The sequence below is a fragment of the Ctenocephalides felis genome, unplaced genomic scaffold (assembly GCF_003426905.1).
Source record: "Ctenocephalides felis isolate EL2017-DRISC unplaced genomic scaffold, ASM342690v1 CF-g0.4_SCAFFOLD_03571, whole genome shotgun sequence".
NCBI classification, from domain to species: domain Eukaryota; kingdom Metazoa; phylum Arthropoda; class Insecta; order Siphonaptera; family Pulicidae; genus Ctenocephalides; species Ctenocephalides felis.
Window position 1 is genome coordinate 68,797,332 of NW_020539725.1, and position 23,642 is coordinate 68,820,973.

At 27.3% G+C, this 23,642-nt stretch overlaps 2 protein-coding genes across 2 annotated transcripts in view; both read left to right on the forward strand.

Moving 5' to 3' along the window:
- Positions 1-12,288: 12,288 nt before the first annotated feature.
- LOC113386625 (tubulin polyglutamylase TTLL6-like) lies at positions 12,289-17,915 on the forward strand. Its single transcript, XM_026624393.1, is given in 7 exon segments — positions 12,289-12,336; positions 13,997-14,654; positions 16,358-16,677; positions 16,761-16,951; positions 17,407-17,440; positions 17,443-17,659; positions 17,833-17,915. Coding segments are annotated over 7 exon segments (1,551 nt in total).
- Positions 17,916-18,584: 669 nt separating this feature from the next.
- LOC113386626 (tubulin polyglutamylase TTLL4-like) overlaps positions 18,585-23,642 on the forward strand; it is a 13,030-nt gene continuing 7,972 nt past the window's right edge. Inside the window, exons 1-3 of the mRNA XM_026624394.1 lie at positions 18,585-18,593; positions 19,424-20,057; positions 21,197-21,516. Coding sequence (XP_026480179.1) covers positions 18,585-18,593; positions 19,424-20,057; positions 21,197-21,516 — 963 coding nt within the window. The remainder of the gene's footprint in view (positions 18,594-19,423; positions 20,058-21,196; positions 21,517-23,642) is intronic.

Sequence of the window (23,642 nt, forward strand, 5' to 3'; positions counted from 1 at the left end):
AAATGAATGTATGTGTGTGTATGTATGTGTATGTGTGTGTGCGGATACAAATTTTCGTCGAAGATTTCGGTAACACTGATCAACCGATTTGTATAATTAAAAAACATTCGATTTGTATTGATAAGGAGACGTGCTGATTAGTTTTTGGCAAAGGCAGCTCTAAACGTTTCGGAGATATGTGAAAAAAATGCCAAAAATTGTATTTCAGTTTTTGAGATAACGGAGCGTCCGATTTAAATAATTCAAAAACATTTTACTAAAAGAAATGATTAAATTTTTGGGAAGGTAGGTCTAGAGGTTTTGAAAATCTAGTACAAAAAGTAAAAAAAAATACCATTTGGAGGTTAAAAATGGTCATTAAACATCAAATAATCAAATATTTTATAGAGATTTTAAAATCGTGTATCAATTTTGTTTACATTTCTATGGGTTCCGTAAAATCATTTGTCCGTTAGACTGCGACGCGGCGCTTACGCGCTTCGATATATCGTCTCTATGCAGCTAAAACAGTGCGATTGCTTTGAAAAAAATGTTCAAAATTTCTAAAATATTTCAAAATATAAAAAAAATCTTTTTTTCAAAAATTCATTTTTTTTAAAAAAGTAATTTTTTTCAGTCTTTTTTTTAAAAAAAGCCATTTTTTCAAAAATTTAAAATTTCTCAAAAATCTACTTTTTTCAAATCTTAAAAAATTTTTTTAATCATTTTTTTAAAAAAATAATTTTGGGTATAGTTCCAGCAATTTGCCTTAAAGCACGATGGCATTGTTGTTTACTTACATTTATATTCTACTAACCATCTCATTATCTATCTGATCAAAACTAATTGCTCAATCTGAGTTTGTTTAATATAAACTATTGCTAATAAGCAATATATTACCCAGTAGAAGTAGTTTGTAGTTTGTGTTCTGTTCTCCACATATGTCCACAGATGAAAGAGCACGTACAATGGTTATTTCGACATCAAACTATTTTGAACTGGAAAATGTAATACATGTGTTCAACTGTTTCCATTGTGTTTTATTTACATAATGCAATGGAACAATAAAAAATATCGCAACTGGAGTGGTTTTAAATTGGATATTGTTGGAAGGATTATCTTGGATAAAAAATCAGTGGTGTACCAGCATGACTCCACTACAAAGATAACAATTAATGCAACATAAATTAGAATTACTATATATTTTGTCTTCCAATTTTAACCCAATCAACCATTATCATTATCATTTACTTGCCGGAAATCTGTTGAAATTTCTTTTTTCTCGTGCGCTGGTAGAAAGTTGCTCCGTTGCTTCGAAAAACTACTGAACAGACAGTTTAGTTGTATGTTTGTAAGAAAAGAAAACAGATTTGTTTTATGCACAAGTGCCTTATTTCAGCGATTCGTGTGTTCAGAGACCAAAAACGTTTCGGTTGACGAATGTAACACACTACTTAACAGTTGCTCTCTTCTTCTTGGTTTGTAATTTCAAACTCTCACGATCACGATGCATGCAGGATAGATAAAACATTTTGTATAAATGATATAAAATCTAGTTTGGGATTTATTAGGTTTTATTCTAGTTTGCCCAAAACTTGTTGAAATTAATTATTATAATAAAGTTTTTCTATGCGCGACTAGAGGGTGACTCAACGAAAATGCAACGGAAATGCGTTACGCTACGAATACTGATTCGTCATTGGTCATCGATGTGATCATTCGAAACGCGTTGATATGATTGGTCGAAATTGTCTTGTCACGTGATGTCCTTGATTCTATACTCGCAATCATGTGTATAATTTTAACTAACCAATGTTTGAGGTTATGTCGTTTATTGAACTAATAGTAAACTCATTGCGATATTTATTTATTCACTTCTGAACTCTATTAAAATACAACCCAAATTGTTGTACCTCATATTTTCGACGAATCACTAAAATTATTTCAAAATGATATATCATTATAATCATATACCAATGGTTTAAATAGGATCAAATTTTTATTACTGTTTGCACTAAGTGTAATATGTATATAATTCTCTTAATTTTGTTAACTTTCTCTTATCACCAACAACTGTTTGGACTTCCGACATGATGATTACTATTTATAAGATTTAACGCCTTGATAGGTTTTAATTAAATAATTATATGTTCCATTTCCCAGAAACTTGTTTTATTACATAGTAGTAACAACAAAATTATTGAACAAACTTGGAAAGCTATTTTTAACAAATTTTTGAATGAAAAATATTATTTTTTTAAGCTGTGCTCTTAAAATTTACAATACATATTACATAATTGAAAAAAGAAAATGTTTTTTTTTAATATTTATTTTTTTGGATTTTTCGGTTGTAGAAAAATTATGTTTTAATAAGAATTCCATACATCAAGTCATCGTCTGATGCTTAAAATAGTTTACTGAGATTTTTATTTATTATGCTTCAATAAATTTACTTTTCTTCATCATTACAGAAATCTAAATTAGCCAAAAGTGTAGGTATTGATTTTCAAACTTTTGCTTTAACTTTTCATCAAATTTGTTTAATTTCATTATTAAAATTTATTCTTGAATTATATATGCGGTTAGTTCAAATGTCTGCCAAAAGTGATTCTTATAAGTTTCCATTGTGGATTTTATAGCAATTTTGAAAATTCTCATTTATTGCCGCAGAAACTAAAATTTAGTACATTTGAATAAATAGCAATTTTAATAAGTTTAGTATGTTAGATAATTTTCTTCACCTAATATTGTTATATCTATTAATTACCTTAAATCACAAACCTTTCTTCACATGCATTTATTTAATTCCGACAGAATTTACGCCACAATTTATAAGAAAATTGCTGTGATTATACTTATATATTATATGGAAATTTTATAATATAATACATATCAATACGTATGTTGAACGTATTAATTCTCTGTTAATATCAAATGACATCAGCTGATTCTATATGTACTTATGAAGATTAACATTTGTAACGGCTTCTAGTAAATCTTTGTATCTAAGAAGACTTATAAATAAAGAGCTGATGAACAAATATGTAAAATATTTAAGTATACTCCATACTTATGAATTTTTTTAGAAAACTAGACTAAGCAAACTATCATATCAGTATTTATTATCAAGCGATTTCAAGAGCTATGATGGAATATATTATTTTGTAAAGAAACGTCATTATTGCCATTTTTTGCGAAATTATTCTTTCAATTAAATATTAATATTTTCAGAATGATTCTAAAACACTGATGTTGTTCCAGGATAGTTTATTTCAACGATTAGTCTTTAAATATTCAAAAAAAATCTACTCGTAATTATATTGGTTAATTTATTAAGTTCGTCATATTGTATTTTGACGAGAAAGAAATCAACTTGGATGAAAAGCAAACTTTTCATGTCAATGACAATAAAAAATAAAAACCAAATTTTACAAAAATCGTATACAACTAAAAAGATTCCGATTTATGTAAGTAAATAGTAGTACATCAGGTGAATGCATTATCAATCGCCTACGTTTTTTTTCATAATTACTAGCTCTTCTACTATATTAGAGATTACGTTCATTATATTATAGAAGATCGCTGATCAAAGAGAAATGTAAGGGTCATTATACCTCAGAGGAAAATGCTGAGTTGTCTCATTTGATGGACTAAAATTGCTAAATAATACAAAATGAAAACACTTCAAGTTCATTGCGTTAATTTCGAAATTATGGTAATTGTTTGAACATCAATCACTTTGACATGGAAATGCAATCGATTGCAAATCGTCAACTGGTGGTAACATCTGATTATTTCTTCAAATATAACCAGCACAATTTTCATTTCACCTATTTTTACTTGTGATGAAATAAAAGTTTGCCTTATAACTAATTTTTGCAATACAAATGGGTAACAAAAATGGCATTATTTTTAGAATGCTAAAAATAAATTTTGTAATATTTACCTATGGAATGGTAAAGTCGAACACAATTTTTTAATTTTTTTTTTTAATTTTCTTCTAATTTATACGAATTATAGCGGAACGTTTTGTTCGTGTTTTATAAGTTCGTGTTCAGTGTGGCGTGGCCCACATTGCGTTGCGGTTATACCTATAATAATGCATTATTGAAAAAAAGCTCAGTTATTAATTTTAATTACTAGGCAGAAAAAAAGATATATGTAAATTTCAACTGTGCCTTAAAATAATAAATGAATCAAGTTTATATATGCAAGTATGCAACGATTGCGATGTGATTTTTATATTATTCTAGAATCACGCATGTGTACAGAAATACTATAAAATTTTAAATTTATAGTATAAATGTTGTATGAGCAGATAAGTTATGTCGATAAAATGTTCGAAAAGCATAATTCGTATATCAATACTATAAATATCATATGAATGGCGTAACTAACATTTTTGTATTATAAATTTCAGATAAAGGTCATTTTATTAGGCAGTGGTTAATAAATTAATAGACTTACAAGCAATATAAATCACAAATCAAAATTAAAATATGTAACTTATTAATAATCTCTTCACCTTCAATAAGATCAAAAGAAGGAAATCATGTGATTTCTATAAGAAGCAAAATAAGGAAATATCTATTGCTTATTATTATTTTTTAAGTTAATAATTTTTGTTTTATGGAATATTATTCACGAAACTAGCCAGGGCCTTCCTGTGTTTTTGTAGTTAGATTTATGGTCTTCGAATTAAATAACAATTTTAACCCCGAACAACCTGATATCAATCAGTGGTGAGATCAGGCAAAATATATAGGTGACAATATGCTACCCTCACTATTACAGAAAAAACCGCTTGAATCTATAAAATGTCAGTCGTTAAATTCTAGTTTCTCTCAAATATTATAAAACATGTGAACTTAAGCAGAATTCAATGTGAAATTATTTGAATCATCCAATGTAAAGATTAAACTAGTCTATCATAAGATAATATCACATATGATATACAGGGCGTCCCAAAACTCAACATCAAGCTGAAATAGGATAATAATATAGATCCTTAATATTATGAAAAATTAGGAAGAATTTTGATCTTTTGAGTGCAATCCAGCGCTTTGGTCAAACTGTGACCAATTTTCGAAAAAAATTGGGTTATTTTTACATTTTCATAGTTTTAATCAATTTTTTTGTTATGCAACTATAAAATATTTTAGGAGGCGTCTATTAATCACGTGAGTTTTTTAGGCAGAGAAGGGGGGTTTGACAAAAAATCGCAAAATATTACGCGGGGTAGGGAGGAGTATGGTAAGATATTACATATATTTATTTTACCTAACTTTTATTAAAATCCAACAAAAATAAAAAAAATGCTAATTTTTCTTGCATTTAAAAATACACATAATGTTTGATGAAGGGGGGGGGGTAATTTTGAATATCACCACGTATCACCAAAGGAGAGGGGAAGTCTAAAAATCCTTAAAAAACGATCACATGATTAATGGTCGCCTCCTTACTATTTTGCAATCCTAATTAAATGCGCCAACTCTTGTTGAAACTTGCCAACACACATTAGGAAAAAAATTAAAAAAGGGCTTATCATCAAAGTTGACCAATTTTGTAAATTTTAAATTCATAGTTTAATAAAAAGTCCAAATTCGAGAAAGCTTGGGACAATTGTGTCCTGGGAATGTTATTTACAATTACGGATCCAAAGTTTCATTCAAAAATTTGTCACACTTTGACCAAAAAACTAGCTTGTAGTTAAAAGCTCATAACTTTCGAACTACACGAAATAAATTTTTCACTCGGGTTCATCTTGTCATTGAGTTCTGTGACACCCTGTATAATGTAATATCGATGTGTACATGGCCTATTGCCCAACAGACAGACAATGCACAATATATCGCGGGTTATTTGAAAATGACAGGGTGCGCCCCGTCACAGTCTGCCTGCATTCATGCGTCTCTCACTTCACTTCACATTATTCCGTCCTGTCCTGTCCTGTCCTGTCCTCGTTTCCGGTCAGACAGGAACAGGTGTCGTTGTTGCATGCGAGGCACGTCCTCCCTCGGACTTGCCTGACTCACAACTTCCGAACGACGAAATAAAATGGAAAACAAACGAAAGTGACAATGTGACTGTTGTAAAGGAACAACATGGTTTTGATATAATTAATCAAACTATACTAAACTACTAGAACTTCCCGTCACAAAAATTAATTTTTTTTAAGAAAAATTAATTTTTTTTAACTTTGAAAAAACTAGAAGTTTGAGAAACTATAAATTTCTGACAAAAATTTACTTTTTGAAAAAAAATGTTTTCTTTATTTTGAAATATTTTGGAAATTCTGGACTTTGTTTTAAAGCAATCGTACTGTTTTAGCTGCATAGAAATATGCCAGAATGTTCCGAAACCCGTGAAACGTAAAGATATATAAAAATTTTCATTTTCGATTTTTTGGCGTTAACTATAACTTACTCTACGGGAAGTTAATAACAATGAGCAAAATTGAAAATTTAATAACTTATTTGTAAGGTATCTTTGCAACCTTATATTTTCAATATGATGATGACCAACAATGGAAAAATGTTTTGACCTTTCCTCGATGTTTCTTCAAAAACTGGCTGTAGCGATTTCAAAAACTTAAAAGCCATTGCATATGAAACTGGGAGAGAACTTATGTTGTTTAGCTTTTTTATGCCTTTTCTTAAGAATTATCCAAAATTTCTAGTCCAAATTTTCGCCGACTGAATCAACTTTGCAGATTTAAAAACCGTTCAAAATATATATATGTGATTTTTCAAATTGTTCTTTCAAATGAATCATGTCCTAGAATTGCACAAAATAAATGCGCGCATTCAATTAGAATTTTTTAACTAATTCAATCAATGTCATAAATTATGCGTTTTCATTTACAAAATATTCCAAATAGTTCTAAAAATTTTAGGCATGCCAAACCAACAGGTAATATTTTGAGTAATGTTATAACAATTTATTAATTTCACAATTAATTTTGAACTTCAAACGCAAAATGGTTATAGTAGCCAGAATCTTACGTGAATCCAACGTGTGGTCCTGATATTCTTATTAGATAAGATAAAAGTGATAAAAAATTATTTCAGGTTGTCATATGATAAGTGAGATAGAATTTTTATTATATATTGTATTTGGAGTTTGTATCTATATTCGGAGATAACAAATTATTGAATGAGCTTTAAAATTTTTATAGGTATTAATTATTTCGTATATAGAATGTTATACTAGATGAAATGTTGTAACATCCATAGAGCAAAACTAAGTTTTTATTTTGAAAAAATTAATGAGTCTATTGCATACGTTTCGAGTATCAGTTCGACTCTATTTAAGTGAAATAAAACACCTAAATTATTAGAAAAAAATACAAAATTCAAACTGGAACGCTATGCGTTTATTAAATTTATTTAAAACAAAATTTATTTTTAGTTTTTCTATTTATCAATTTATTAGATTAATAACAATTACTAACGCGTTAAAAATATAATACGAGTTTAAATTGATACTCAAAATTTTTTACTAGTATTAATTTTATATACTATAACATCATGTTTTAAACACAAGAAAAAAACTACAAATTCGATTTGGTTATATAAATTAAATTGAAAGAACCTTTAATTAAAATTGCTTTGTTTTTGATTATATTATTAGATATTAAATTATATTATAATATGAATTGAAATATAATTATTTTAATTATATTCTATTTTCTATATTTAGCAAGAAAATATGTATGCGCAATTGCTTCTTTCAATCGTTATATTATTAAATACTAAAATATTATATTTTGGTATTATTAACTAATAAAAAATATAGAATTTAAATTACAGAAAATATTTGACAAAATTATTTTGGTTTTCTATAAAATACTATGTAGTAAATTATAGCATATTATTATAACATATATTTAAAACAAGAAGATTTTTAATTTGGTTATATTATTAAGTTTTATTATTATTAATTATACTATTTTTGTATTATTAATTTAACTAATTTTAGTTCAATTGGCATAATTTTTTGACAGTATTATTTTCATATTCTGAAATTTACTATCTTTAGAACAAAAAGTATACAAAAAAAATTATTAGTTATTATAATTTATAATTAATTTTTTATAATATAAAAATTGAATTGTATCTATTTTTTTACAGTATTCATTTTCATACTCTATAATTTACTGTAAAACAAAAAATATAGGAATTATCATTTGGATAAATTGTTAACTAATACCTATTTTATTTATTTATTTATTGATTATTATATTATTGATTAATATGTTTGTAATTTGATTTTTATAAAAAATTGACAATATTATTTATATACTGTATAATTTAGAATGTTCAAAATAAAAAAAAAAACTACATAATTATTTTCTATAAAATATAAAATTTTTCATAATATTGTTATTTAAATAAACTATTTAATTTTATAAGATCATATTTAATTTAATTTAAACAATTTTTTTGACTGTACTTTTATATTCATTAAAATGATATATTCAAATCAAGAAAAATGTTTGAGAAATTTTATATAGAATAATTTTTTTTTTTGAGAAATTTTAAGACGGTAAAACAAATTTTAACAAATAAATTTAATACAAAAAATTTGGAATCTGTGTTGATAAAACCATCTTGTTGTGAACATTTTAGGAATCTTTTTGAACCATCTAAAGTTCCATGATCTTCTTTACCATTTATTTAATCTCTTGAAAAAAAACTACAAGGACAAGAAATTCTATCCGAAACTATATCAGGAGATATCAGGAGAATGTTTAGATTCTCAAAATCATTTTTTATATTTAATATTTAACAACCGAAACTGTTTCAATCATAATATTTTATTTGATATTTAATATTGTATGGCATATCCATTTGCATTGATTAAAATTTTATTTAATATTATTTATATATTGTTTTAATATTGCATTAGCTAACATTCCATTATTTTAATTTCAAACATATGACAGCAAAATTAAATTTTACATAAAAAATAAACAGGTTTACTCTCATATTAGAGTAACATTTTAGATTTAATGTTAAATACTCAAATATCCGCAAAAGTACTGAATGTCTTGAAAAAAAATTAAAAAATATCGATACACATAATACATATATATATATATATATATATATATATATATATTACAAAAGCAAATAAAATTTTATTACCTTTAGTATTCAATTGCCAAGCAAAGTTCACTATTAAAAAAAAGACACACACTCAAAAAAACACGAACACTTGCACTAAACCTTGCACCTTATGAGTCAATATTATTAAACCAAGTACATAATAAAATACAATATTTAATAATATTAATAATTAAAATAATATTTTATATAATTTTTTGTCTGACATTACCACGTCGAATGTCTAAAGCAAACTGTTGCGGTACATTTCGTTCCAACATCGGCCCAAGTCGTTTTATTATTAACACATGGAAAGGTGTATAATGTATAGTATATGAATACAATGTGTTGAAAGTGTGCGATTCTGATATTTGTATTGGGTTATAAGGGTTATTTGTGGGTAGGACAAACTAGTTGTAAATGCTTGACAAGAATTTAGTTTATGAGGGTTGTTTAAAGATTGAAAGTTTTTTTGCAATTGTTTTTGATTTTTCAACCACGCCTAAAAGCTCAGCTAAAAAGATGCGTTTAAATCTCCGCAGAGAAAGCTCAAACAAAAATGTTTTTTTGGTTTTAAGAATTTTTATTTTTTTTTTGAATATTTTTGAAAATTTTGAAAAGTTTTATTATTTGAAGCTCAGAAAAAATTGAGAATTTTGAATTTTTTTCGAACATTTTTAAAAATTTTGAATATTGAAAAAAATGCCTCCTTTGAAAATGATGAATTTTATTAGAAAAAACTTAAAATTATTGAAGCTCAGACAAGAAAACATTTTTTTTGAGAATTTTGAATATTTTTTCGAACTTTTTTGAAAATTTAAAAAAAATATATTTAGAGCTCACATGAGATTATTTTTTTGAAAAATTTTGATTATTTTTCGAACATTTTTGAAAATTTTAAAAATTTTATTAGTTGCTCAGATAAAAATTTTATTTTTGACAATTTTGATTTTTTTTCAAACATTTTTGAAAAATTTTCAATATTGAAAAAATTGAACAATTTGCCTATTTAGAAAATTATAAATTTTATTGAAAAAAAATTCATATCGTTGAAGCTCAGACAAGAAAAATTTTTTTTTGAGAATTTTGAATTTTTTTCAAACATTTTTCAAAATTTTGACAAATTTGAATAGTGAAAAAATTGAAAAATTTGCCTTTTTTATAAATTATGAATTTTATTTGAAAAAATTAAAATTGTTGAAGCTCAGACAAAAAAATTTTTTTTTGAGAAATGTGAATATTTTTGCCTTTTTTAAAAGTTATGAATTTTTTTGGAAAAAATTTAAAATTCTTGAAAATATTGATAATTTTAAAAAAACTTGATTTTTTATTGAAAACTGTTCTTTTTTAATTGATTTTTTTAAAAACTTCTTGAAAGTTATTTGCTACCCATTCATATCTGTTAATCCTTTATTGAAAATATCTAATTTACGACCACTAAATGACATTTTTTCTAATTTTTTCGGATCTCCAAAACCGCTGGGGCAAAAATTTAATCAATTCTCTATTACCTCAATACAAGTAAAATGTTTTTTGAATCATTCAAATGGGATGCTCCATTCTCTCAAAAACCTAATTGCACTCTTTGCTCCGTATCTCCAAAACTGCTAGATCTATCAATAGGAATCGAATGTTTTTTGAACCATTCAAATCGATTGATCCGTGCGCCCGAAAACGTGGACGAAAAATTGTATCCACACATACACACACATAAATTTTTTCTAAGGCATGCCAAAATGTTCAGAAATCTGTGAAACGTAAATTTATGCATAAAATATCATTTTCAATTTTTGGACGATTACTATAACTTTTCTTACGGGAATTTAATATAGTTTACTTCTTGTATATATCTTTACTTAAAAAAACTAAAGTTTTCTTTTAAACTTAAGATCATTGTTAGTTTTATAGTGTATGATAATAAAATAGATCTGAATCTCAAGACAATTGGAAGTAAGTATTTGTTTTAATTGAATAACAAGGCTAAATATTATTTCATCATCTTCTACAACTTATTCATTTTTTGAGCTCTATTTTTTGTACATCGATTTAACAATAAGCGAATTTGGCATAATCTATATATATAGACGTTTTATATGTTATTAATTTATTCAATAAGAAATGTTCAATAAAATATGCTTTAATAATTATTATCATTACTATTACGGTTGATTTTGAATATGCTCATTCAATAATATACTAGAAAAAAAATCAAATTCGTCCGAATTAGTTTTAGAATTAGAATGTTGTTTTCTCTCTTTTTGCAGTAAATACAGTATTGCGTACTAATATATTATGTATTTAAATTATTTGTCAAAAATAACTAACAAATTTAGTGAATTTGTAGAGAAATGTATAATATAAAGTCGATCATTAGCACATATCAAAAAGTTTATGCATAAATTTAATAATAACATAATTGACAAAATGAAAAAGTGGAGTGTAACTGGGCCGATTTACTTGAAATTTTTAATGAGTATTCTTAATAGACTTTTCATCAAAATGAACGACGCTCATTTCCAAATTCCAGTTTTTACTATTTTTAAAAAAATAGAGAATAGCAGTAGTTTTTCAGGAAGCCTCTATTTTGTAAAAAAACCTAAACTTTGTTAACTATCTACGTTAACTAACTATGTCCATAGTTCACATAGGTACGACATTATAATATTTTAATAATCACTTTCTTAGCTAGAAAAAAATATATCTACAACATAAATCCAATCATTTTCTACTGATTTGGGTAAGGAACAATTTTAAAATCGTGTCTCCATCTATCGCTAACGAATACAGGTATACCTCTCCCATACCAATTAAACACCTTTTGGTCGACTTTTACCTTTTACCGTTAACAACACATGCTCTGCGGCTCTCTGATATCTTATGCATACCACAAATAACACATATAGAGCGATCTACTCGAATAACAGTAAATATATTAAAATAATATATAAATACAGAGTAAAAATAATAAAATACGCGGTGAAAATAATATACAATTGCTTACTTTTAGTGTGATGTGAAAAAATTGATAAACATATAAGAAAAACATTATCTGAATTGGTTCAAGCCTAAAATGTGTACAGAAACAATTGACAATCGATATTGTTGAATTAGGATTTTTTTAACAATTATGCTGGAAGTTTGTGCAAACAGCTGAAGATCTCAATTAATATTGAAGAAATAGTGAATCTTGCAAGAATTTAAAATGTCTAAGGAAAAAAATGTTGAGACGAAAACAGAAGATGAGAATGAGGTATCTATTTAGATTAAATTTTTGCAAGTGATGATTTATAAATTATAATGAATCCCATAATTAATAGAGACAAAAATATTTTTATTTTTTTGACGGCATATTTTATCAGTACTATTTCGTATTGCCATATTTATCAATTTGCTGTATTTAATTATTTTTATTCAATTTCTGTTCATTTTCTGTTTTTTTAAAAGTAGATTTCCTCAATCAACATAATAATGCTTACTACTGTGAAATCTTTACTTTTTGTTTTAAATTTTACATTATTAATCATAAAAATTACCAAGGCTTTGTTATTAAAAAAAAACATTGTAAATTAGAGAAATGAAACGAGTGGTGCATCTGCATAGCATAGTGTCTTAAAGCAAATTGTTGGAACTTTACGTTATTGAAATTTTTGAAAAAGCTTTAATTTTTTTGAAAACTTTGAAATAATTTTTTTTATTTTGAGAATTTTGAAATTTTTGAAAAATTTGAATTTTTTTGTAGAAGCAATCGCGCTGCTTAGCTGTTTTAGAGACAAAATATCGAAGCGCATAAGGCTTTTTTTTTCATTTTGATCCCTAAAACCGCTGGACCTGCCTTCCTAAAAACTTATTTGGTTCGTCATTTTGACAACACAAATTTGCAAAAAAAATCCAGTTTGCAAAAAAAGGACGCGGCGGATTCACTCAAAAACTAAATTACCATTTTTGGCGTTTTTTGCCCGGATCTCCGAAACGGCTAGACCTGCCTTTACCAAAACTAATTAGCACTTCTCTCCCCATCAATACGATCGAATATTTTTAATTATTCCAATCGGCTGATTCGTGTTCCTAAAATAGTCGATGAAAATTTGTATCCGCACACATACACACATTCATTTTTTTTAGATACAGAATATTATGAAATTAATTAAAAAGCTAAAGAATAAAATATAAAAAATATTCATGTGATATTTTTCATAAATTATTACAAATTGTAACAACCATATCTCAATTTTCTTTACATTATATTTTGAGATACATTAGATGTCACTTTCATTTCTAGATAAATTCTTTTTTTTTAAGATAATTTTTAATTATAAAATTTGTTTTCATTTATAAAAAGTAATACCAACAGTCATTAACAATTGCAACGATCTATAAAACAAATACTTTTGTGTTGAAAATGATATGTATATATTAAATGTTATGTACTTTTTTAAAAAAAGTTATTTTATTATTTAGTCTCTATAATGCATATTGAGATTTAATCATCTTTTTGGCTCATAAAATTTATTTTGTAAACATTTAACCGTTGAAAACTGCAACAATGTGTAAAACAAATTCTCTATTTTAAAAATGTTGAGTATGTATTAAACTCAGTTTGTGCTCAATTATTCAGTAGGATATGATTAAGATTTAACAACAATTTACAAATAAAAACAATATATAAAACGATACTGCATCATCCAATTCAAAGCCTGCACGTCAATTTTTAAGCTAAAATAAAAATTTTAAGATAAAATAAAAATAATGAAATAGCAGAAAATGATCATAAAATTCAAAATTGTTTATAAAATGCCTGATATTCTTCCAATATCATTGAGGGTTTCGTTTAAATATAGCGATTTGTCTTAACATTTAAAACAAGATTTTATTAATATCTGTTTTTAGTATTTTTTTTCATCATTTTTTAGGATGTTTCAAGCGTATTATACCCAACAGACCCCAAGACAAAATTCTTCACAACAAGAGACATTGTAATATTCTTAATGGTATCAATATTTACCGCCTTAATTCTTGGACGAATCAACATATCACTAATAACATCCACAATATTTCCATATGTGCACAAAATATGCGAAAAAGTAAAACCACCTTCCTCAACAAACCATCAACCACCAACATACTGGGTACCAGACGATGGTCAACATCTGCAAGTGGTTCACAAATTATTCCAAACTTATGGTTTCCAAAAAAATACCACACCAGAAAATTGGGATGTCCTGTGGACGCATCAGTATCCCTTTACTGTGTATAAAAATCTTGTGAAAAATTTAAAATGGCACCAGAAAGTCAATCATTTTCCTGGTTGTGGTTATTTTACGAATAAAGTGGATTTGTCGACTACTGGTGTGGATTTCATGCCGAAATCCTTTCGCATTCCTGATGACGTGGATGAGCTAAAAATATATGCTAAAGAGAATCCTGAGTATAAGTTTATTGTCAAAGGCAATATGCACAGAAATATTGAGATCGTGGATGTCGATGAAATTGATTTGACGAAGAACACGACGTTCATCCAGAGATTTGTGGATAACCCTTATTTGGTGGATGGACACAAGTTTGACATGGGTAAGGATAGTAAGAATCATTATCTTCTTCTATTTAAAAAGGAGCTATCGATCAAATGATCTGCTAAACCGATTTGGCCAGCCTTATACTTGAAAAATTCGAGCTAATAAGTAGGTTGTCGGAAAGGTGAGATATTATTTTAAAATCGCGTAGAAACTTTACATTTTTAATTTGATTTTTTTTGTAGAAGCGTAATTTAAATAAAACAATGGACGGTGGCTAATACGTCAAATGTCAAATGTTTTTGACAGATGATATTCAATTACGTTTAATAGGATGTTTTACGTGAATATTATTTAATTACGATTAAATTGTAGTGAGTATTTTGTTTGTAGTTTCATTTATATACAAAAATATAGTAAACGGGCCGCAAGTGTTACTAGAAACTCAAAATATCAACTTTTTTGAAATGTTAATATGAAAATGCACTTTTTGGCTTTGTAGCACTCTTCTTTGCAAATCATATTTTTCTCAAACACGATGCTCTGAAAGATCTCATTTGTAAAATTATATCCTCATTGGTATTTATAAAACATTTTCAAAGTTATATTATTTTTTATTTATGTGATTTAAATTCAGAAAGTAAATTTGGTATCGATCAAAAGGACATTTTGTCGAATAACATTTTTCCAGTTATAATTTCCCAGAATTTATCGAAAAATAGATAGTAATGTATGAAGGTCCGGGGTTAAAAAGGTCCACCACCGATGTGTCAAAAACCAGTAAAGTTAAGCATTGTTTAACAAAGATATTTGAAAGTAGAGGAGGAAAGTTGTATAACCAGTAATAACCTTGATTCTTATGACTTTGCTTTCGTGAGATAAACGGTAATCTTTAAAAATCCAAAATGAAAGTATTTTCTTCCGTTGGTAGTTTTTTAGCATTAGTTGAAAATGAAATTAATTTGTAAAATACCTTTAAAATTAAAATAAGACACTAAACCTGTTTGCCACCTAGCCGTTCCAAGTTACCCCGCCTATAGGGTAAAAGGGTCTAGATAACAAATTTTTGAAAGACATCAAAAAAGCACATTTTTACGATGATGAAGTAGCTGACAGTTTTACTGAACGTAGTCAGATAATTGTTCGTTTGAAATGTGTTATTTCTTGTGATATAATTTGTTTGATTTTTATAATATAATTAATATTTGCTCAAAGTCAAATTGGACCTTTGTGCCTCGCCCTGCTCTACATATATACTTTTTATTAAATTTACTTTAATTCATCGAATGTTACTTGAAACTTTTCAAAAAGCAGGTCAAAGAAGGAACACTTTAATTCATTTTCTATATTCTCTCCTCGCAGAAATTTGAAATTTTTGTATGAGCTCAGTAGTATTACTTACAATTATACACAAAATCCAGAATCCAAAAAGAATCTGAAAAACTTGAAACGTAATCAATAAGTCGAAAGACCAAAACAGACTTGGATTAAATGAATTATACCATGTTTTCTATAGAAAGTGTATAAAACTTCCAGTTTGATTGTATTGACAAAATATAGACAAACTAATGGGGGTGTATTGTTTTTATAATACCTCATTGTATATTGCATTCAAACAATACATCCAATTATACAATTATACACTTAAAGTATTAATATTTTTGATTCTCTAGAAATTGTTTAGAATATACCTCACTTAGCCAAACAACGTTTGCTGGGTCAGCTAGTATTCATTATATTAATTTTTGTATCAAATTTCAGGAGTGTATACAGTAATAACATCAGTGGATCCCTTAAGAGTTTACATATACAATGGGGATGTCCTATTTCGATATTGTTCGCACCCTTACCATCCATTTAATGCCAGTGATCTGGATCAGTATGTGATTGCTGAAGATTATTTGCCAACTTGGGAAGTTCCTTCTCTTAAAGTTTATTATAATGAATTTGGATACAGTATGAGAGATTCTTTTGATGCCTATGTCAAAAATAAAGGAGGAGACCCGAGGAAAGTTTGGGAACAAGTGGAGAGAAGTTTGAGGGATATCTTAGTGTTGAAGGAAGAAAAAATGAAGACAGTGGTGAGAAAAAATAATTGATAAAACAGAAACAACTTCTGTCCTATAAGTCATTACTTTCTGTTATTGGATTTTTATGTTTTCAGACTAAAAGATTCAAATCAACACACAATTTCTTCGAGTTGTACCGTTTCGATTTTGGACTGGATGAAAATTTGAATGTTTTTTTAATGGAAGCCAATATGAGTCCAAATTTATCACCTGCTCATTTTAAACCAAACAGATTGCTTTACGAACAAGTGGTTTATAATGTTTTCAAACTTGTTGGAATTGGAAAATATAACTTACATTTAGACAGGTAAATCTTGGCAAAAGAATAATCATGTATATCAAATTAAATTTTCGGCCCATTTTTGTCCTGGTCATTTCTTCTTCTCAAAGAAAATCAAGTGCAATATCTCGGATGGTGATGCTATGTTATGGGTCTATATTCGTATCAGTTGGTAGCAACGAATTTTGAAAAAGCCATGTATTTGCTACAAAATGCACAAAACGTCAAATACCAATGTTATCATGAGTGCTACTTTTTTATGTCTTTTTGGCCTCTAAGATCATGATAATTGGTGCAGTTATCATAACAATATTCCTTGCTTGCTTATATGTAAAATACGCCTGATCGCACGGCAAATAAATGGACATTTCCATAATTTTCAATACCAAGAACAAGCATAGGAGAGCGTTGCCATGACAATGCTATTTTATGAGCTCTGTTACCATATGTTAAATCGAAACTCTACTTTCAACATTTTTTTACATTTTAGGCGAAAAAACACACAAATGCTATCAGCCAACAAGAATATTCTAGTCAATGCAGAAGTCTGCTCCAGTTATGAATGTAATAATTCCTGCTCCAACAAAAAATGCTCTTTATGCCTCCATTGTTTGACCACTAAAGATGTTGAAGATTTGCATATGGCTTATCAAGAACATATGAATCGTGGAGACTGCAAACGGATATTTCCAGAAAAAATGGTAAGAAATATAATAATAATTCATAAATGGGCCCCATAAATAAATGTTACACTACCTTTCTCATATCAAATAGTACTGTCAAAAGTTTATGTGGTTGCTGCGCAGTCAGGCGTTTTAAATATACCATTGGCAAAATTATTAATATCTTTTTATTATTTCAGACCGGAGAAGATCTATCAGAAGATTATCTAAAAAAATATTCTCACAAAAATCAGCTGATCATAAGATGGTTTAATGAAAAATGCAAAGCAGATTACACGTGGTGTTGAGTTTTTTTTAATTGCCGATAAAAATTATTTATTTAATTTTGTAGTCAAAATATTGTGGTCATATTAGTAATATATGATGAGATTATTTGCCCTTAGATTTTAGACTAGTTTGTAAAGTTTTTATAACTCAATGCCAATTAATAGTTTAAGATGATGGAAAGATTTATTATATTAATAAAAATATATTAAAACAGAAAAGTATTGCTAGAAGACAGTTTTCTCTGAGATTATACTCATGCCCGTCTCACGCAAAGGTTACTCGTTTCGAGTCCTGGCACTGACAGAATTGTTATTTCATTTGATGGATTAAAATTAAGTAGAATTTGAAATATTGATTTGATATTAGAATAGAATTAAAAGTTTGAAGAATAAAGTTAAGAAAAAAAAGAAGAATGAAGAAGTAATTTGTTAAAAATTGATATATTAGGATATAATAGTATATGATATAATAAGGATAGTATAAAATGTAAAAAAAAATATCGTTGGTACGGCTAAATGCTCTAAAAGGTCAATAAAAATAATGAAAAAACATTTGCAGTTTTTAAAAAACCCAGAAAAATGCTTAGAATCCTAACCCTTTTCACTCGGAATTCTTATAAATCTCGCAATTCGCGAGTCGAAAGGGTTAAAATCGATTAAATTTAGTAATTTTTATCCTGGAAATTAATAATGCCCATTGTCAAACTTTAAATTTATACTACTAAAAATCGATTTTATCAAAAAGCTATTTCTACCAAAAAAAATCGACAAATCGATTCTTATTATTGAAGTAATTATAAAAATTAGTTATATTTTTTCATATTGTTGCTATAGTAACAATTGAAGACTTGAATAGTTTGTTAGTCATTTGTTTCATAAAGTGTATTGTGTTAACAAAAAGTTAAAAATGTCTGAAAAAGAAGATAAAGAAAATAATATTAAGGTAATTATTAATATGTCTTTATATAAGACTCTGAGAAAAAAGATGAATTAATTTTAATATTTAACCAATTGGTCAAAATTATTACTTTGCTTTTCAAGTTGCAAAATTTCAATTATAAGTATATGACATGACATAAAATTTGCTTTGCATTTTTCTTATTTACTAGAATTAAAATGAATCTTAATAATCAATAATACTTTTCATTCCTATATTATTTTTTCATATTTCACTAGAATGTTTTAAGTAACCTAATTTTGTTAAAAAGCTATCAAATTTACAGCAACTTGCACTTGTAATTTATTTAATTTCAATCTAATTCCCAAAACACACACACACATCCATTTTTTCTGAGGTATTCCAAAATGTTCAGAAACCTTCAAAACGTCGAGAAATTCAAAAATTTTCATTTTCGATTTTCGGCGCATTACTATATCTACCCTACGGGAGGTTAATAAATATTCCACACAAAATTATGAAATTGAACTACCCTTCAGGATTAAAGAGCCCTAACAAATTGCCCTAAAGATCTCAAGTAATTCTGAAGTATTTTGAATTTGTTGAAGCTAATTCATTTAGTTATTTCCAGAAAGTTGCCAACACGCGTTTGCCACCCAAAATACCAACACCAGTCCCAATCAACGGCCTCATATTATTTCTGGCAACGATCCTATTCATCGCCACAATTTTTGCACAAATCAACATTTCGTCAATTATTCTCGACTATGCACCAGACATCTACAGTTCCAAGCCAACTAAAGCTAAAACTCCCAGTTACTGGATACCAGACGATAGCAAAAACTTGCAAGTTGTCCATAAAATATTCCAAACTTTCGGTTTCGTGCAAGATCATAAAGGTAAAGACTGGGATATCATGTGGACCAATGTGTATCCTTTCCAAATTTATAAAGATCACTTGGTGGACTTGAAACCTCATCAAAGGTTGAACCATATACCAGGAACCCAAGTTTTTAGTTATAAAGTTAATTTGTCGATGACTGATGTCAAATTTATACCAAAATCTTTTCGTATTCCGAATGATGTGAAGAAGTTGAAGGAGTATGCTGAAGAAAATCCGGAACATCAATTTTTGTTGAAGGGAAAAATGCACAGAAATATTGAGATGGTGAAATTGCATGAGATTGACTTGACGAGCCGGAACGTTTTTGTCCAAAAATTTGTAGATAATCCTTATTTGGTAAATGGACGCAAGTTCGATATAGGTAAGTAGTAGGGTTTATACAAGAACCGGCATTTCAGAAAACCGGTTTTCGAATTTTTAATTTTACTAAAAAACCGGTTTTAACCGGTTTTCAAATTTTATATAGCAAATAAATTTTTGCTCGAATATTCTGTAATTTATCCGCAAATTTAGTGTAATTTAAAGCAGTATTTGACTGAATTTATTTATTGTTTAATTTTATAGATAGTAAACAAAATTATTTTAAATTTTAATTGGTAGAACTAAAAAATAATAGTTTATCTTAATAAGATAACTTTGAAAATAATTACTCGTTATTCATGCATCATTTTCACATATAAGAATGAAAATATTTTTATGATAGTGAAAGGAAAGTTTTCGAATAAATAAAAATAATACATTTTCAAATAAAAAAATGCATTAAACTGAAAAAAAATAAAAAAATATTATATACATGTTGATACATACTTGTTAATATCAGAAACAATTAAGCTAAACTCGGGTATTGTCTGTTCCGAACAATTTTAAACATTCTAATTGTTTTTTTGTTTAATAAAATATGATTTCCAAAATCTGAGAACGTCTATCAAATTGCTGCTTAGACATGTTCTTTGATTACTCACAAAATTTTCTGAAATAGAAAATACTCTCATACTTGCGACTAAATTATGCTTAATTGTTTTTAAAGCCTGATATAATAATTCTAAGTTTTTTGTTCTTTAATTTGAGGCTTCTAGAGTTTAAAACTCTATTTTTGAGTTTGAGTAGAGAAAGTTACTTTTTCAAGAATGAGTCATACTGATTTAAATTAATATATACACTGGTATAAAAATCTAAATTAATATATATAAAATCTTTCTGGGAACCATTGCAGACTAATAGGGTATCAAATGCTATTGAACCGATATGATTTCAAGAATCAAAACGCTTTCATCTATTTTTTATATTTGGCTATATTTGTCATTTTCTATTTATACAGTGAAAACCGACTTTTTTCACTAAAAAACCGGTTTTCAAATTCCATAATTTTCGCAGAAAAACCGGTTTTTAAAACCGGTTTTTGAAAACCGACAAACCCTAGTAAGTATACTTACTATATTACTTATCTATAGATATGGTATAAAAATATTTTCCAAGTGATCACTTATCTGTATTTTGCAGGTGTATACACCATAATAACTTCAGTGGACCCTCTACGAGTTTACATCTACAACGGAGATATTTTGATGAGATATTGCCTAAAATCTTACTATCCCTTCGATCCCTATAATTTAGACAAGTACATATTGTCTGGTGACTATGTGCCAACTGCAAAAATGCCTTCACTAAAAAAATATTATAATGAACTCGGTTTTGGCCAACGAGATTCTTTCGATGCTTATGTTAGAAGCAAAAAAGGCGACCCTAGAAAAATTTGGGAACAAGTTGAAGATAATATAAGAGAAATTTTGATTTTGAAAGAGGAACACTTGAGACAAAGGGTATAATAATAATAATAAAATCATGCTATATATATATATATATATATATAGGTTTTTCTTCAGATGGTGAAATAATATGATAAAGTTGTTCTTGGGCATCCACCGAGTAATTAAAAACAGTTTTATTGAAGGAAAATGTTTTCATTATGAAAACATACGTTTCGGGTCTTGATTTGACCCATCTTCAGTGCATACAAATAAATTGAAGAAAAAAACACAAAAACACACGAAAATTGCACGGAAAAATTATGCATTGCTGAAATGAAATGAAACAATTGATAAACGTCGTGTTATATGACGAAATGTATTATTTACTTCTATTTTAATTTTACAATTATTTACAATTTGTCATATAACTCGACATTTATCAATTTGTGTTTCATAATTTTTTTGGGCAATTTTCGTGTTTTTGTGTTTTTTTTCTTCAATTTATTTGTATACACTGAAGATGGGTCAAATCAAACCCGAAACGTATGTTTTCATAATAAAAACATTTTCCTCCAATAAAACTGTTTTTAATTACTGGGTGGAAGCCCAAGAACAACTTTATCATATATATTATTATCATATATATTATTACCATATATATATATATATATATATATATATATATATATATATATATATATATATATATATGTTAAATTAGTTAATTTTGATGTTGAGAAATATGAGTAAGTTCTTCAAGAGCATACATCAAATAAAAGGCAAAGATTTAGAAGTTAATCTTTAATTTTTCCAAACGTTTCGACATAGTATTTTATGTCATCATCAGTGGATCTACAGAATGAATATTGAAAAATTAATATAAACTAGGAAAAAATGACAGAAATTGGAAAAAGAACTATAGATATAAGTAATATAATTATAACAATAACAATTATACTTAACAGATAGATAAACAAGAGAAATGAAAAGTAAAAAGAAATATATACAAACATACAAAAGCGTAATATATATACATAAATATACACACAAACAAACATGTATATATGATATACATGTAAAAACACGTACACATATGCATGTATACATACGAATAATACGTATATATAAACATATACATACGGACATGTACATATGTATATATACACATATATACATACATACACATACACATATACACATATACATACATACATATATATACATATATATATACATACATATATATATATATATATACACATATATATATACATACATATGCAATACAGACACATACACATATATAGACAATGAAGGTAACTTACATAAATATGGTCTTACATCAGTAGCTAGCGCAAGGAACATAATTTTGCACTATCATATATACATAAACTTGTTTTTTTATATTATTTTGTTGAACAGAGTATAGCAAAATATTTGTGAAATATATAATATATTTTGCACAGAGAACGTAGTTTATGTGACAGAGCCCGAGGCTGAAGTAACATGTGTTTAAAAATTATTTGAAGAGACCGTTTGAGGGAATAGTTGGCGGGTTTTTTACAATCAGTGTTTCAAAGTATGGGTGAGAGGCTAAGAATCAGAGTTCGGGATCGGACCGCGTAAGGGTAGGTTTACAGGTTCGGAATTACGTAGGTTAAGAGGAAACAAATTTGGAAATATTATTAAGTATCACCTGATAATTTTCACAGAGTAAGGAGGCATCATGGCGTTTATTAATACAAAATTTGGAGGTGCTGATCAGACAAGATTCAGCAAATCTTCTCTGAATAATGTTCCGTTCGTGATAAAGTATACTAGCGTTATAAAAGTCAAAAGAATGTTTAAAATTTTTTATATGTTCTGTTATCATGGTTTGATTTTGACTAAAACAACATGATAATAACTCTAAAAACCCACGACAAAATCAAACCATGATAACAGAACATATAAAAAATTTTAAACATTCTTTTGACTTTTATAACGCTAGTATACTTTATCACGAACGGAACATTATTCAGAGAAGATTTGCTGAATCTTGTCTGATCAGCACCTCCAAATTTTGTATTAATAAACGCCATGATGCCTCCTTACTCTGTGAAATTATCAGGTGATACTTAATAATATTTCCAAATTTGTTTCCTTTTAACCTACGTAATTCCGAACCTGTAAACCTACCCTTACGCGGTCCGATCCCG